This window comes from Zeus faber (genome assembly GCF_960531495.2).
Source record: "Zeus faber genome assembly, chromosome: 15".
NCBI classification, from domain to species: domain Eukaryota; kingdom Metazoa; phylum Chordata; class Actinopteri; order Zeiformes; family Zeidae; genus Zeus; species Zeus faber.
The window spans coordinates 23,293,147-23,309,648 of NC_137194.1; the positions used below are offsets into that span (position 1 = coordinate 23,293,147).

The 16,502-nt window shown below is 44.8% G+C and overlaps 2 protein-coding genes across 2 annotated transcripts; one reads left to right on the plus strand and one right to left on the minus strand.

Moving 5' to 3' along the window:
* Positions 1-3,536: 3,536 nt before the first annotated feature.
* Positions 3,537-6,684, minus strand: spata2 (spermatogenesis associated 2; the record flags this gene model as incomplete). Its single annotated transcript, XM_080014758.1, has 2 exons — positions 3,537-4,892; positions 6,337-6,684. 2 exons carry the CDS (start codon positions 6,682-6,684, stop codon positions 3,537-3,539), a joined length of 1,704 nt encoding a protein of 567 aa, XP_079870884.1.
* A 2,803-nt stretch (positions 6,685-9,487) lies between these two features.
* On the plus strand, positions 9,488-16,129 carry rnf114 (ring finger protein 114). The gene is made up of 6 exons (XM_080015979.1): positions 9,488-9,628; positions 11,523-11,673; positions 12,532-12,638; positions 13,378-13,492; positions 13,607-13,714; positions 14,168-16,129. Exons 1-6 carry the CDS (start codon positions 9,492-9,494, stop codon positions 14,231-14,233), a joined length of 684 nt encoding a protein of 227 aa, XP_079872105.1. The 5' UTR covers positions 9,488-9,491; the 3' UTR covers positions 14,234-16,129.
* The last annotated feature ends 373 nt before the right edge of the window (positions 16,130-16,502 follow it).

A 16,502-nucleotide genomic window follows, 5' to 3' on the forward strand; every position in this document is an offset into this window, starting at 1 on the left:
CGGGGAAAGGAGACAGGGGAATAGGGTTATACATACTACACCACCACTGTTAATACCGGTAAGATAATCACACAAAGATAAAGTCCTTTCATTCTTTCATGAGTGTGCACGGTGTTAAAATGGCTCAATGTCGATGACACAAATAAAATAAAAACAACCTTTTTTTCCTGTTGTTTTGCCATCAATAATCAATATCAACCCGATGTATGTAAACAATACTTCTTATCTGATATATAGCAACCATTGGTTCCATTAGCAAAGTCAGTTGTTTAAGGAAAAACAACAATGCCTACCAGCAGCAGCCCTAACGACTGTTTTAGCCCTTTGTCGTATTCCCGAAACGCAAGAATGATTCGTCCAAGGAAACGACGGTCACAGATATTTCACCAAAACAGTTGAATGGCAAATGATATGTCGGTAGACGTCTTCGACGGTTTTCCTTACGCTTCCTTAACTTATGGTACTTGAAAGGACAACAGTTATAGATAAAAGGTTTGGCCAGATCATTATTTACTTATAGCCAGGAACGGCTGATCCAGGCAGGCCACAATATTTCATTTTTTCCCAATAGAATATTTGTTCTTCATTTGGCAATATGATTTTTGTTACAACTTGGCTCAATAACACTTCTAGAAGTCAACTACGTTGCTGGTATGAATTGTTATGAAAAAAAAACAAACCAAACAAAAAAAAAAACAATCAAGAAATCCTATATATCTTGATAAATATTCACATACGCTATTTCAGAAAGGCTTCATTGGGTAAGATAAAATAACAATTGCACACTTCCCCAAGGTCATTCAAAACATCATGTTGATATGTGAGCTGGTCGTCCTAAATCTGACCCGGCATCAACTTCCCCACAGACCGCTGAATAAACCTTCAGAATGGATCTTTAGAAGCACACCGTCTTGGTCTCTCACGTTCTATACTAAGCAAAGACTAAACATCAATAACTAGCAGAAGAAAAGTGATCAAAATGAGCAAAGTTATTATCCCTCTTAGTAGTGGCCAACAGGTTTCTTTGAGGAGGAGTCATTAGTACGTGTGGTCTGTCGGCGGACAGGAGGAAAATCAATGTGGTGCTGGAAAACTAGAACACATGTTATTGTGGGATGCTTGCTTAGCCATAATGCAGCCAGCGTGCCATGCTAGTGTTCAACCTGCAGACTGCTAAAACTGAAATTAAGCTGATATTAGTGACATTATGCTTAACTTAGAATGGTTACGATAACACAGCTGAAGGAGATTAAGGCATTTAGAAGTGACACCTTTCAGGGAAAGAAAAACCGAAGATCAGTCTGCGTGATCAGTCAAAATAACCTTGACTCCCGATTCTTTTAAGCTCCACATTTAACAGCAGAACCTCGGGGACTGTGTCGTAAACTGCAATACAGAGGACCGGGGATAGCGGCCTGTAGTCCCGCCCTGAAAGCTCATCTCTTAATAAAAAGCACTTTTAAATGTAAGCGGAGCTGGTTTTGCACAGATCAGCAGGCTATTTCAAGTAAGCTAAGTCAATAAGATAGCGGATGAACTTTCAGTCAAATCGGTACTATCATTACACATAAACTCCAATTATATACCCCAAAAACATCCTTTGTAGAATACAGAACGTCAGTCATGGAAAGTGAATTTTTTAAAGGCAAAATTGAACTGCAATTTACAGTATTGTGTTTTTCTCGATACGAAACTTCGAAATTATTTGTATTTATTTTTTCTCTTAACCTTGCCGCTGTCAGCCTGTGTGAGCGTATCAGCAACTGTAGCTCAAGAGTAGCCTACTTTAACAAGTACACTTTTTAAGATGGAGGCGAATGATTTTGTTTTCCTTTTGACTACTCGTCTAAAACCTTTAGAGGTGATTAAATTGACTGATCATAACTTAAGAGATCACATTTCTGTTTGTTCGACCAACACACGCATTAGAAAATAACTCCTCGGGTTTCCTGGACCGGTTTAAAAACCAAAGCGTCGAATCCAGGTCATCAAGCTGAAGCCATTTGAGGTAGACAGACAAACCGTTGCAGAATACAGGCCTTAGTAGAGTCCAAAACATTAAGGATGAGCCCATACTACACTTTCACTACAGATGTGGAATCCTACACTTCTAAGCTTCGGCCAAAACCGAGTACGGCTCTGATACATTACTTTCACTCAACGGTATCGACCGGGACCGCTCTTTAATTTAGTTGACACGCCTCTTTGCGTCAGAAAGGAAGAAAATCAAAGCGATCAAAAAACAAGGTCACATTTGACACGACACTAGGTATAAAATGTACATGTTGTCTATACGTTGTTAGTTGTATTTATGTCCGACAACGTTATGATATTTTCGCCTAGTATCGGTCCATCCCAAAAAAAGGGGAAAACAAACTTGAATGAAACACATCATGTGACACTTTGAGCAGACTACCTGTGACCTGAGACACCAAAAGACTTAAGAGGAACTCATTCGTGTACAGTATGGGGCGCCGTGCCGCGCTGAATGGGCGGTGGAAGGAGCGGAGCACAATGGGAGGAATGGGCTTGAATTTCACAACTCGACAGGTTATTCGCCGGTGGAACCTCGACCGCCGCAGACCTCCGACGACCACGAGTCAACAGCAGCATTCGTCCTCTCGGCCGTCTAACCGGAAACGTTTGGGGGGTTCATTCACGTCTTTCACATTATTCCCGACTGCATGGCGTCGTCTCACACCGCACCTTTCAGAGATACCCCACCCGAGCCCCCAAAGACACAGAAGCTCATCACCCAAATTAAAATCCGAGACCTCATGCCCATTTAACAGTCTCACATTGTTCTAGAGCAGAATTAAAAAAAAAAAAAATTATATATATACCATTGACTTCCAGTGTACTGCTTTTTTTTTTTCCATCCAGATTTTTTTTTTTTTCTCAAAGTCCAAAAAGATTTAATTTATCACAATGCAAGTTCAAATATCTTCTCTATGCACACACACACACACACACACACACACACACACACACACACACACACACACACACACACACACACACACACACACACACACACACACACACACACACACACACACACACACACCTTAGAAGAACTCTTAGCTGAGAAGTTTCTTTTTATGTTCATTTGGACGGACTTAATTTTAAACAAGAATAAATCAAGCTCTCTTTTCTCCAGTTTCCCTTTGAGGACATTAATTCAGGGATCGGGAAGCGCTACAACATCACATGACTACTTAAGAGCAGGTAACAAGTTAAAAGGAAGAGGAAATAGTTAAAAGGCTTGAACCTGAACAAGGCAGAGGGATGGGCGGGGGGGCGACGTGGCTCTGTAGTGTACGCACTCCAGGGCCTGATATCTAATTGTAAGCAAGAATGTACAAAGTTCCAAGGGAAGGCTGGACAAAATAAAGTTGGAGGATCAGAGTAAAGCGGAAGAAATTTAAGAAGTTCTTCACTGGGGGGAAATACAGCTAAAGCGTAATTGCTAGACTATATTTGAGGTCTAAGAACGGGAGTAGAAGGGACCAACGGAAACATAACGTGTTCCTGGCTCATCGGTACACCAGGTGGGATATGGTGCCAGATTTGAAGTTCAGCTGATGGTTCGGCACAAAACTATGCTGGGGATTTTTTCTCGTACACACATCTTTTGCATACAAGCCCATGCATGAGTCACATGACACCTTGGAGCAGTTCACACAGGTGTGTGACGCACCGGGCTTATTACAAAACCCACAGCGCGATCCCCCCACGCTCCCTCGCTCGCCGTTGCCTCCGATTGGCGCTGCCATGGCAACAGACTTGCTTGGAAACAGCTTGGTGGACATGAGCGGCTTCTCCACCATCTGGGGGTGAGGGTGCGGGTGAGTGTGCGAGTGGGTCAATGTGAGGGGGTGAGGGTGGAGGTGGGAGTGGGAGTGTGTGTTAGAGTAGACCGAGAGCTTCTCCTTGACGGGAATGTATCCGTCGAGAGGCCTGGGGGATTTGGGGTGGTAGTCCTGCAGGCCGCAGCAGGGGGACGGCTCCACGTCGTGGCAAGAGGAACAGAGGATCATGTCGCACCTCTGGCAGGACGCCATCGTCGAGCAGCTCAGACCGCAGCCCTGACACTTCACGCTGCCGTGTGCCTTGAGCAGCCACCCGTCCCTCGCATCCCGAGGCTCCCTGGAGAGCGGTCGAGAGGGGGTCTGCCTTCCCCCCATCCCAGCGCCGCCCCGCTCCGTGTACAGGTCGATCTCGTCCAGGGAGGAGAGGTGGTAGGAAGAGTAGGCCTCCGCTGGTGGAGGCGACTGAATGGGAAAGAAATCGGCGACGGGACTATACGAAGGCGGCGCTGCCACGGAGAAGAGCGACGTCGAGGTGTTGGGTCTGATGATCTCGTCCTTCAGGTCCTCCTCCATGTCCACAAACAGGGGCTCCTTCCTCAGGCTGAGGGAGGCCTTGAGGACAGGCTTGCTGACAGCCGCGTGCCAGTGCCCCGCCCCGTCGGTGACATCCACGGACTTGGACGGCCGACTGCCTCTCCTCAGGTGATGGGGGTGAGGTCTCTCTATGTCCATCGGCCGCACCGACAGCCGAGCCATATCCGCCCCGAGGCTGTCCCTTCTGCGCAATGCCTCGGCACAGCCGGCCGCATCGTCCCTGCAGCCCCTCCGCAGCTCCAGGGCCTCCATCTCCGAGGCAGAACCGCGGGCCAGAGCGACCACCTCCCCCAAAAGACGACACTCCGCCTGGGCCAGGAAAAGCTCAAACGCCAGCTGACGGAGGTGGTTGGCGCCTCCCGGGTGGTCGCGCAAGTGGAACTGCGATTCGTGGTCACGGGAGTAGCCAATGGTGCGCATGAGAGATCGGAGTTCAGAATCAGAAATGGCCGACTGGAGATGGTACACGTAGGGGCCCGTAAATGTCTGAAAAAGTGTTGATTAATAGCAATGTAAGAAATGCTAGTTACAGATCACTCACATTTAGGTACGTTATGTCCAGTTACTCTCTTTGATAAATATGAGGTGGCAAAAGTAAAAGACTTTGTGACCTTTTGATTAATGTTTATTTTTAGAGCATATACACCATTAAACAACGATATGGAGCAGTTTTAATTAAGTGCTATAAAATAAGGACCGACATTTTGAACAACTTTAATACAAGCGCATTTAACAAGCCGTTTAGTAGGAAACCCTGATTTGGCATCATCAGTTGATTGGTTGTAAATGAATTTTGTGTCACCCCCTCTACTAATAAAGCCCTGACAAGGAGTCATTATTTATAATTATTTGCTTGGTCTAGTAAGTCTAATTTGAATTTTGAGATGTGTATAAAAAAATAAAAGAAAAACAATTGATGATTTATATATAACTATTGTTAATGTTACAAACGCTCACACTCCCTGTTAGTCTGACAGAGCAATTTATTGCATGCTGACCAGAAAGAAACCTGATACTCATTGTTATAATACCCATTTGTCCAAACCTCCTTCAGGGCTGATGATAGGAGATTTATCACAATACTGTACAGTATAGAATATACATGATACCAAACAATACCTACTTAGAAAGTTAATTTGCAGGCCATGACACTAAACTATATGTTAGTTGTTGTGAGTAAATAAGGTCATGCTTTCGTCATCCTTGATTTAAACTACAAAACTGTGAAAATCCCCAGTAAATAAATCACCAGAGAGTCAAAGTGGTACCTAATGCAACAAGAGGCAATGGAGCTCAAAGCAAAAAGTAGTAGTTAGCAATAGTCAGTGTAATAAGATGATGTAAATGTTGTGAATTTTCTGGTGTTGAAAGGAAACCTAGAGACATTGAACAATTCACATCTATCAGAATAATGAGATTGCAGAATGTGCTGGATCCATTTGCTGTACAATCAGGGAAATTTTAATCTCATTACTTCCAGAGTGACTCACTAACTGACACGGTTGATAGTGGATTTTTTTTTTATGATCAAATAGCAATGTTATAGGCCGTGATCTGCGAGGCGATCGAGCTATTCATTTTCTCTGTTTTGGATGAGTTATCACTTGGACAGCCCATAAGCAAACCCAAAGTTAGGAAACCTTTTTTCAACAAGCTTGTAGAATAATTTAGCATGTTATTTTAACCTACATATATTTATCATTGATTAATGAAAAACTTAAACCATAATGTTCCCTCTCTCTTCCCAGGTTTCTATATGCTGTATATTTGAAGTTACGTCTCACCCCATGTAAAATAAGTTGTTCAATACACATCACTTTGTTAAATGTTGCCATTTTATAATAGTTGATAGATAAATATAAAGTAGAACTGGGTTGATACATTAGTGTTTAGATCAGAATAGCATAATGTCAATTCTAATAAAGCCCACCTTTATACATCGGAACTCCTTTTTCCAGGGGAAGAGCAGCAGGTTGGTACAGATGGTCTCCAGGGTTTGGAAGGCCCTCTCCAGACCCCTGAGGTTGCCTCCTCGCTGGCAGCGGAGGGAATTCTCCACCACCTCGTAGAAGCGCACCATCCGGAACCGCTGTCCCGGGTCTGGCTGGTAGGCCCCCAGGAGGGCAGTGGCCGTGGAGAGGAGGGCCTCGCTGTCCTTATGTCTGCCTCTTCCCCCCTCGGTTGAAGCCCCCGCCTTGTCCCCGCCTCCGTCCTCCAGGCGCTTCTCCAGCGCCGCCACATACCTCCGGAAGAGGTCTTCTTTCAACTTGGCATCCATTATCTGCAGCGCACTATCGGTCTGCTGTGACACCTCTTTCAGAAAACACCAGGATGCCACATTCAGGTGTCATTACCATGATACACTATGCACAGGCCGGTGTGCTCACTCTCTGCTGATGACTTTTAGAGAGGGGGAGGGGGGGGGGGGGGGGCAAGAGATCCACACGTCCAATCAGTGACACGTCATCTTCCGAACAACACATTAACGCACCGCCTGCTGCTTCTAATTGAGGTAGGTCGGCTGCAGCCTGTGGAGGTGCCTTCTTATGGGCATCTCTGGGCCTGCGCTCCAGGCGTGCAGGCCTGAGTCACGCAAAATGTGGTTAAAAAGGGTCTTGGAACTTTGCACGTTTTCGCTGCCGAGCTGCATGTAAAACTCGACCTTCCTTTTCATCCGTTTCGCCAAGTGCGGGCAGTTCAAGGTCATTCAGCGTGTAAGGGCACAGCAACGACGGAGGATTTTCTGGGGTGACTCGGAGCTGTAATGCAAGAAGAAAACAAAAAAGTCTCAGCCACCCACACAGCACAAATTAAATAAATAGGAAAATTCACGGCTGGACAGGAACGCAACACAAAAAACACAATTCAGGAAGGGCACAATCTTAACCAAGCTGATCTTGAGAGAGCGGGCAGGGTGGCGGTGTTCTGTGACTAGAATAACACGTCCTGGAACGCAGTGTAAACTAGTCATAGCACCGGGAGAGGGGTTGATGTGCACCTCAGCCGTGACGCGTCAAAAGAACGACATGCCGGCAATATTGTCATGTCGTGCAACTTGTGCAATAACTGTCAAATAAAATTGGCCAATCGACATATTGTAATAACACTGTGATCAAAGTTAGAAATAATACATCATGTACAGAAATATCCAGCTGTATTCATATTTAGACACAGTCAATACTTGCATCCTGACTGCCACTCAGCTCCTTTTTTTTTTTTTAAATAGAACACATTTTCTATGTTGTGGATATTTTGTATTATTATACCACACGTCTTTAAGCACACATATACACCAAACCTAAAAATGGCCTAAAGAAATAGAAAGAAATTTGGCAACATATAATCAACCTTAGAAAATAACAAGAAAATAGAACTGGCAATGTACAACAAACCTATACATCATCTTTATAAAATGGCAATAAACACATATCTGCATCTCTGTATCAGCAAGTTGCACACGTTTTGATGCAAGTTTGCATAAATGTGTATAAAATAAAACCTGCACATATACTGTGTCCTCACACTGACTCCATGCATCATATTACCTAACCTCAGTTAGGGAGCAGAACGCCGCAGCTAACAGCGTTAGCCCCGCTATCAGCCATCACTTGAAACGGCGTTAATGTGCAAAACACCTGCGATACCAACCGTTGTGGAGCGCGAAACTTTATCGTCCTCCATCGAGCAGAGAACCGACAGACGTACCCGCCGGGGCCCCCAGCCAAGCCCGGCCAGTGAACGCCCATTTCGGGCTAAGGTTCGGCGCTAGGCATGTAGCTCCCCGAATCGAAACCCCGAGCGCTCCGGTGTCCCGTCATGACCGAACACGCTGGCGACGCGACGCCCTCGTCGTCCCCCCCTAAAGTAGGACTCGGCGGAAGGCTGCACCTCGACGCCGTCGTGCCGGGGAACGGCACCGACGGCAGAGCTTACCTGTGAGTGATGCTAGCTGCGGCTAGCTGCGGCTAGCTGGAGGAAATTCCGAGCGTCGCAACGCGCGTGCGCACAATTCTGACAGTTCACCCGCACGTGCGGTACCGGGGAAGTGACCGGAGGCTGCGGCGCAGGAGCCCGCGCCGCACCGCACCGCACCGCATGCAGAGTATTTACATTTAGAGTTTGAAGTGCGTTCACTGCATATTTAGAGCGTATTTAAAGTGCGTTCAGTGCATAGTTAGAGTTAGGTTAAAGTGCGTTCAGTGCACATTTAGAGACGGAACCGTTTCAATGAACGATTGAAATTCGGCCCGGCTCTGCTCACTCATTACGTCGACGAAAGGCGACATCGGTGGATTCGAGTTTCTTTCTTTATTTATTGCAGTTATTAAGTGAAGTTATGCGACGACAAAGTCCAAGGGCTGCGATAAACAAAGTACGTCGGGTGTAAATGAAAATAATATGATCTTAATCTGAAAAAAAAAGATGTATATGTCCCAGCAAGCGACAAATATGAGCAAAAGAATGTAAGCCAAATAGCTTGTTGGCTGTCTACATGTTTGTATGCATGTGACAAATAATCTCTCGAACCTCGACTTGTAAGTGCACGATAATCCATAAAAAAAAAAAAAATCCTAACTTCACATCATTTTATTCCACGGACCAAACTCCACCCTCGCGCATAAAATAGAAAAACCAGACAAACAGTGACGTCAGATACGATCGCTGGGGAATTCGTGGTGCGTTCCGTTCAGTTGAGAGCTCGGTTAAAAAGACACAACTTCCACTCGTAAAAGTGCAAAGGCGCGGTCCTTTAAGTCGGGAAACGTGGAGGCGGATCGCTCGGGTCCGGCTATTCGGAGATAATACACCTGGCCTTTGAGCGGTGGCAAGGTGGTTAACACCGATAACAGTGCCCAAGGCCCCCTTGGCATCGTAGTTTAATCTATCGTCCGCCTAAACTACTGTGTCGTTCCACGTGGCGCCCACATGCGCTTTGTAGCTTGTTAAATGAACAGGCCTGACCAACAGAACACGTTTACTGCGGGCGCCCACCCCCGAGCAGGGGCAATGGCGCATATTTAGCTCGGAATTGCCGATTTCCGAGTTTGATTTGAACGCAACACCACTTCGCGGAAGGGAACAGAAATGGCGATGCTCGGGAGCTTCAACGCCGCACACCAGAAGAAGAACAGCTCGGACGGCAGCAGAGACGTCACGGAATTCGTTTGTCCAGTTTGTCTCGAAATCTTCGACAACCCCGTCACGACACAGTGCGGACACACGTAAGTGGCAGCGGCTTTCGCCCCTCTGTTGTTGTTTTTTTTTTTCATTTTATTTTTTTTATTACCATTCCCCCTAATCTGTCACCGTCGATGAGACGGCAGGCGACAAACTGCTCCGAGGCCTGCTTCTAAACATGTCAGGGCTTGCAATCCCGCCTCGCAGGCTGAGTCGATACACAGATATTGCTACGAGCCGAAATGCGTTTTCGTTCAGCCGAGCATTTCGCGAAAAAATAATAATAAAGTGAGCTGGCTAAATCAGTTTCAGCTTTGTTTACATCAAAGAGGTGGCCTTGCCTGGGAGTTGTAGTTCCGATGCTCGGCGGCGCCCACTCGCCCGGCCGCCCAAACGACTCTGCTTCCCACAAGCCCCCGCGGCAGCAACTTTCTACAGTTTCGGGAGACGGTTTGGAATCGAAAGCCGCCCGAGCCTCGGCCCGCGGGGAGGGGGGGGGTACCGGCAGGCACGGACAGCCAGCGGCAATCCGCCCCCCCGTCGAGTCCACTCCGAGGTGTCGGCGGGCCCTCGACGTCTTAAACGGCCAACATTTGGCAAAAACAAGTCCTCGGAACTCACCAAGTAGTCTCACGTTTGGATTTTCTAGCGATAAAGGTGTGCGTGCGTCCGTCCATTATCTCGACAACCGTTCATCCGATCTACTCCACACTCTGCGGGTGTGTTGCTGGGGACCCAGGGACGCGAAGTCTCTAATTCGGTTTAATTTGGACACGCAACACGTGTAATGTTAAACTTTCAATGAACAGCGTGCCAGCGGGGGGCGGTGTTTAAAAGTCACAAAGAGCGTCTCTTCCCGGTGTACTGTATGACTTTAACCGGCAGTTTCATCTTCCATTGTGGATCACAGGACTCACTCCTTGACAATTTGTCAAACTGTGCCATTCAAATGTCTTAGAAAGTCTCACATTTTCAACAAACATGCGCTGCCGAGCTCCCAATCTCAGCATCAACCTTTCTGTTTGATTTTATTTATCCATGTACTCGAGTATTATCAAAGCTTAGTTCTGCATCAGTCGACATTTCCGATGTTATAAAACATTAATACTTTACCTCCGTACTTACCCACTACACTATTCAATTCACTTCAGTTGTTTCATTGTCCAGCATGAAGACATTTGCGTCGCAAGCAGGTTTACAAAAGTTAAAAACACGGGACACACATAACACAACAGCCGTACAATACAAAACACAAACACGACAAACATGAGATGAGGTCACCGGAGTCCGTCATCTGTGGATGTTCCGCACATTAATGGTGGTGGGAATGAAGGGATTTCTGGTTCTGTTGCATTTCAGTTTGGGTGCCCTGATGGAAGGATGTTAAAACGGCAGGCTGGTCTTGGCTTTTCGAAACAGCTTGTACAGATGATGTCGTTCAGCTGTCGTTCTGCTGACCAACACCAACGCTCCAGCCACTGACTGCCTTCACCATCCTGCGCAGTGTGTTCTGGTTGCCTGTGTTTTAAGTTGCCATACCATTTCATCAAAGTAAAAGTTGAGACGAGAGTGTCTGTCAGACACTCTCTGTGTTGACTCCTTTTTCAAAAAATCCACGGTCACATCTGTTGTTTTAGACGCGTTAAGATGTTGGAAAGAGCTGTCGCACCACTTAGCGAAGTCTCGCACTACGGGCCCATGTTCAGGCTCCCTGTCCTGGAGAAGACCCACAGTGTTTTCTCATGCTGAGCCCTGCACACATTTGTATACAAAACGTCTAGAATGGAAGAAAGCACAGGTGAACAACCTGTTCCAGATGAACCTAACTCACTTGAATTTAAAGGTCATAAAAAGTATTAACAATTAACACATATCTTAACTCAAAAGGTAGGTCATCTCTTTTCGCCATTCCTCATCACCTCTCTATTCTCTTCACAGATTTTGTCAGAGTTGTCTTCAGGAGTGTCTGCGTCCCCAGAAACCTGTTTGTGCGGTATGTCGGGCTTCACTGGGAAACTGGGCCAAGGCCACTGAGCTGGAAGCCCTCATCCACTCATCTGTGGCGGCTTGTAAGGGCTGTGGTAATCAGGTACAGTGATTGGTCGAGCACACAAACATTGAAACATTTTCATTATTACACTTAGAATATTATTTAATTATTTTGTGAGATGCATGCATGTGTCAACGTGGGGGACAAAAAAAACACTTGTATATAAAAAAAAAAAAAAAAAAAAAAAAAAAAAAAAAAAGGGACTGATTTAATTTATTCCCGTACCTAAATACACTTACATTGCTATCTGGCCTGACTGTTCCAAAAACAGTTAATTGAATCTGCTTTTTGATAACCTACCCTATTGGAGTGGCATAAGCAGAAAAGGTTTTTTGGGTGGGGCATCTTTTCACAGATAAAAAGGACTTATAAAACTTGGAAGTAAAAAAAGATCAAACATAGACACACTGGAAAAAACAGTGACAATTTAACTTTGCAGCATTCTGCATTACAAAGGCAATAACAGCAAAACACTGACTATACAACATGCTCAACTACCAGCTCAGTCTATGAAGGGTGTAACAGTATAGAGTGTGGACTAGGGGTTTAGGGGACCTGGGGTTCAGGGGGACTGGGGGTTCACGAGGTGTCGGCTCAGGGTGGTCTGTCCTGCTGACATTCCCCTCTGGGCAAGTTCTGCTTAAACATGTTTAAACTGAGGAGCTTTGCATCCTAAGTAAATCAATTTAATGGGGGAAACATTCGGCCCAAACCCGACCCGTTCCTTTCCTAACATTTCATTCGTGATGAGTGGGGGCACATTGGAAATGGTCATTCTTTTGTCAGAGGGAGAACTTCATATATAATAAATGAAACAAGTAAAAGAAAAATATTGATGCTGGGATGTTGATCAATCAAAGGCCTTTGCCTCTTTTTTTTTTTTTTCTTCTTCCACAGATTGGTCTTTCTCAGATGAGAAGCCACACTGCTACCTGCTCCAAGTATCAGGAGTACATTGAGGAGGGAGTGAGGACCACGGCCCAGAGCCAACCTGCCATCGTCAGGTGACAATGACAAATTTTATATATATTTATATATAATATCATTGCTTGTTGTAATATTTATAGTCTAAATGAATGACCTGAAGATATGACTGCATTGGTATTAAGGATGAAATATTTGGAGGGGCTTCATTTGAAAACAAGACTTTTACGATTGAGTTCAATATGATGAGCCACGTTTGCATGGTTTAACATGGAATGAATATATTGGCAAATATTGTGATGTGATTTAATATATATTTGTGTGAATTTTCCTCGGAATCCACATTGCCTATCCCTCATCCAGACATTTGACAGCAGCTTAACACACTGTTAAAATCCATACAGAGCAGGACTTTGCCCCGTTTCTTTCTTTAGAATATCAGTAGAACGATGAAAGTACCAACATCTTCATCCGCTGCCCCCACAATTGAGATGTTTTGGCCAGGGAGGTTTTTGCTGTTGACAGGCGGTTTTAAATATGATTAAAATTGAGCTAAGCTTCTCAATGCTGATGATACTGAAAGTATAATCAGATGAAAGGTAATGCCGAAAATGATTGTTTTTTTGATTTTGTTCCCCTTTAAATGCTGACAAGGAGAATCCTTTGGGGGCAAATGGAGAATTTTGCTGAATGGAGTCGATTGTGATTGCATGATAATAATAATAACACACTGAATCTCAGGTTTGATTTTTCTGCCCAAAAAAATGTGAAAACACATGTTTGGAAAACCTTGTGTGGCGGTGTCACTTCCTCCTCCAGTCCCGTACCAAACCGCTACACCTTCACCTGCCCTTACTGCAACTGCCAGAACCTGGACCAGGACGGCCTGGTCGAGCACTGCACCACACAGCACGGCCGAGACACACGCCAAGTGGTAGGAGGATTTGGCTCGAACGGCCCTCTGGAGTTCCACAAGAAAAATAAAACCCCGAGTTGAGTGAATGTTGTGCAGCTTTTCCTGAGCTCGAAACGCTTGCTGCCTCTCCAGGTGTGCCCCATCTGTGCCTCCATGCCCTGGGGAGATCCGAACTACAGGAGCGCCGATTTCTTCCAACACCTGAAGATTAGGCACACCTTTTCCTACGACACCTTTGTTGTAAGTCAACTATCCCCAAAATGTGTTTTGTTTGTGAGCATGAAGTATACATGTCTTATCCCGACAAAGCCGACAGTCCTGGAAGGGGAAATTCCACCATGAGGCAACCATCAGATAATGGATGGAGTCTCCTTTTGTCACCAACCAAAGCCAACTCTGCCAAGAACCCGCAACAGAAAATAATTTGGTAGATCATGTCAATCCCCGCCCTTCCCCCTCAGTTGGGGAGAACAGCAATTGAACTACAAGGTGGGTTGTTGTGCTTGGTACCGAATCTAGCGGACCATGCAGCCGACTTCTCAGTTGTAGTCCACGGAGACTGAGTCCAGCAGAAGTCGTAGAATGCAAATTTGATATTTTTCCGTAATATTGTAGCAGTAGTAGTAGTAGTCTAGTACTTACAGAGGAGAGAGACCCCGAGTGGAATTTTAACTCCTGCTCGTCTCTCCCCAGGATTACTCTACAGATGAGAACACAATGATCCAGGAGGCTCTCCAGCGCTCCCTAATGGAGAACTGAGTGGTGGAGAACAATCCACTGGCGGCGTGTGGGACAGGGTAAAGTGGATGTCGCGATGTGTTTGTCTTTTGAAGACAGAGCAGAGTACAGTGTCGTCTGGATGTTCCTTAAAAAGACAGCGGCATAAAATGGGTAATCGGCTTGGCAGGGAATTGATATCCTAACAACAACAACTCTAGAGATTTATTATTCACAAGTAAACAGGGCAATATAAAAATGCACAATGTGCTTCCCAGTTTAAGAGCAATGTTGTGTTTCTGGTGTGAAAATCATGTATCTCCCGTAATAAAGCCTTGATATATTGGTGAGTATCCTTAGTCATTTTTATTCAAGTTGTTGTTTTGTTGATTGCACTGTCAGGAAAAAACCCACAAACAAAAATGGAATTAAAAGTCCTTAAGAGGATAAGTTTAGTAGGGGGTTCTACCACTAGATGCAAACATTTTGCAAGCAAAAGACAAAGTTTATCCAATAAAAAAAAATGTTGACGTCCATGATAATGTACAATAAGGCACTCTACTTTAGAGTGACTCGGCATGTTCTACAAAATGTGAGTTGCAGCAGTTTTATATGTTCCATTATGTACGGTATTGAAACTGTCTATTGGCCAGTCTTTCTTTACTATCTTTCTTTCTTATTTGTGTATTTGGTTTTCTGTTTTTTTTTTGGGGGGGGGGGGTTTATTTGTTTTTTTTTGTATATTCCCTCCCCTGGGGTCAACTGGAAGGAATAGGTCATAGTACAATGCCTGCTGGCTGTGTTGTAATGTTTCTTCCCTAATATCATTGTGCCTGCTGTAAACCATGTTGTCGACTTCTTAAAGCTAGGATCTTAATCATTCGATCAAAATATGTTCGTGGGTGCATCGGGACTACGTTATAAATAAGTGTTCGAAAGCTTTTTATTTGTTCAAAGTGTTTGGCCCGGCTGCACACGCTTGGTGGCCACAGGGGGGCAGTAGAGGTGCACCAGCCTCCTGCCTCTGATGCAAGACATAACTCAATACAGATCTCATTCTCTAAATGTGCTTCCTTCAAGACCCTGTTCCTCGACTGGACTTTTCATCAGGGCTACAGTCAAATGCAGCATTTTAAAATAATCCCTCATAATCAGAAGGTAAACTCAAAGTGGGACATTTGTCATTGCATTAACTGCAGCCACGCCATGGGGCAGATGGTATGTAACATTCATATGCAATATTTTCTTTTTTTTGTAATTGCAATTGTTACAAATTACATTTGTTGTCTTTGTTGTTTCCCAGGTGATGTGTCTAATGCCTGTTAAAATTACACTTATCTTTGGTAGTCTTACAAAGGCTTCCAAAGTTTTTGATGATGCCATATATATATATATGTGTGTGTGTGTGTGTGTGTGTATATATATGTGTATATATATATATGTGTGTGTGTGTATGTATATATATATATTACACACACACAAGCGCGCGCGCACACACACACTCCCACATCAGTAATGTTTTGTTGTTTTTGCAATTTCTTTTTTGAATTTTATTTTTTAAACCGGCAAGTTTTGTATGCATTTCTCCACACCCAGTAGTACAATTTTCAGGATTTTATTTTAAGCTGATTTACTGCTTTTGTTTCTTTTACTTTAATTGGCGTATAATATATTTGTGGTAGATGGCGTTATCTACACCTGGCCTCAATGATATATATTTTTTTGTGTATTTATGGATATCAAAATGTCAAATCATACATGGACTGCTTCACTTATTTTTAGTGCGTTTGTGTCGTAACAATAAATAACATCATTCATATTCCGATGAAGTAGCACTGGCTCACAACCTGACTGCCTTTTCACACTGGTCTTTGTGCCATGTACTGTAGGCCCTCGTCTTGCTTTCCAATAAAAAAAAACAAAACATGTCATAATTTTCCCGCGTGTCTCGCGTTGTTTCCTTTCAGATGTGTCTCATTCTTACACTTGTCAACCCCGGCTGTCTCAGGGGTTTCTGAATCCTGATAAATTAACGCTCTTTAATTATTTAAACACTGGCCCCGGAAATCAGCTTGACTGATTTATACCTGACGCGCAGGGGCGGGGTGGGGGACAACGCTCAGGGGCCTGATGGATGAGCAGAGATGGGAGGAGAGAGTGGCGGAGAAAAAAAACCGAGAATACAAGGAGGCGCGAACTCCATCCATCCCGGATGCGATTATGCTCGAACGGTGCGAGGTGGTTGAACGAGCTGCGCCAGGCGACGGCGCCCGACAGCAGCCTCCGCTTTCGTCCCGTGTTTGTGCATCTG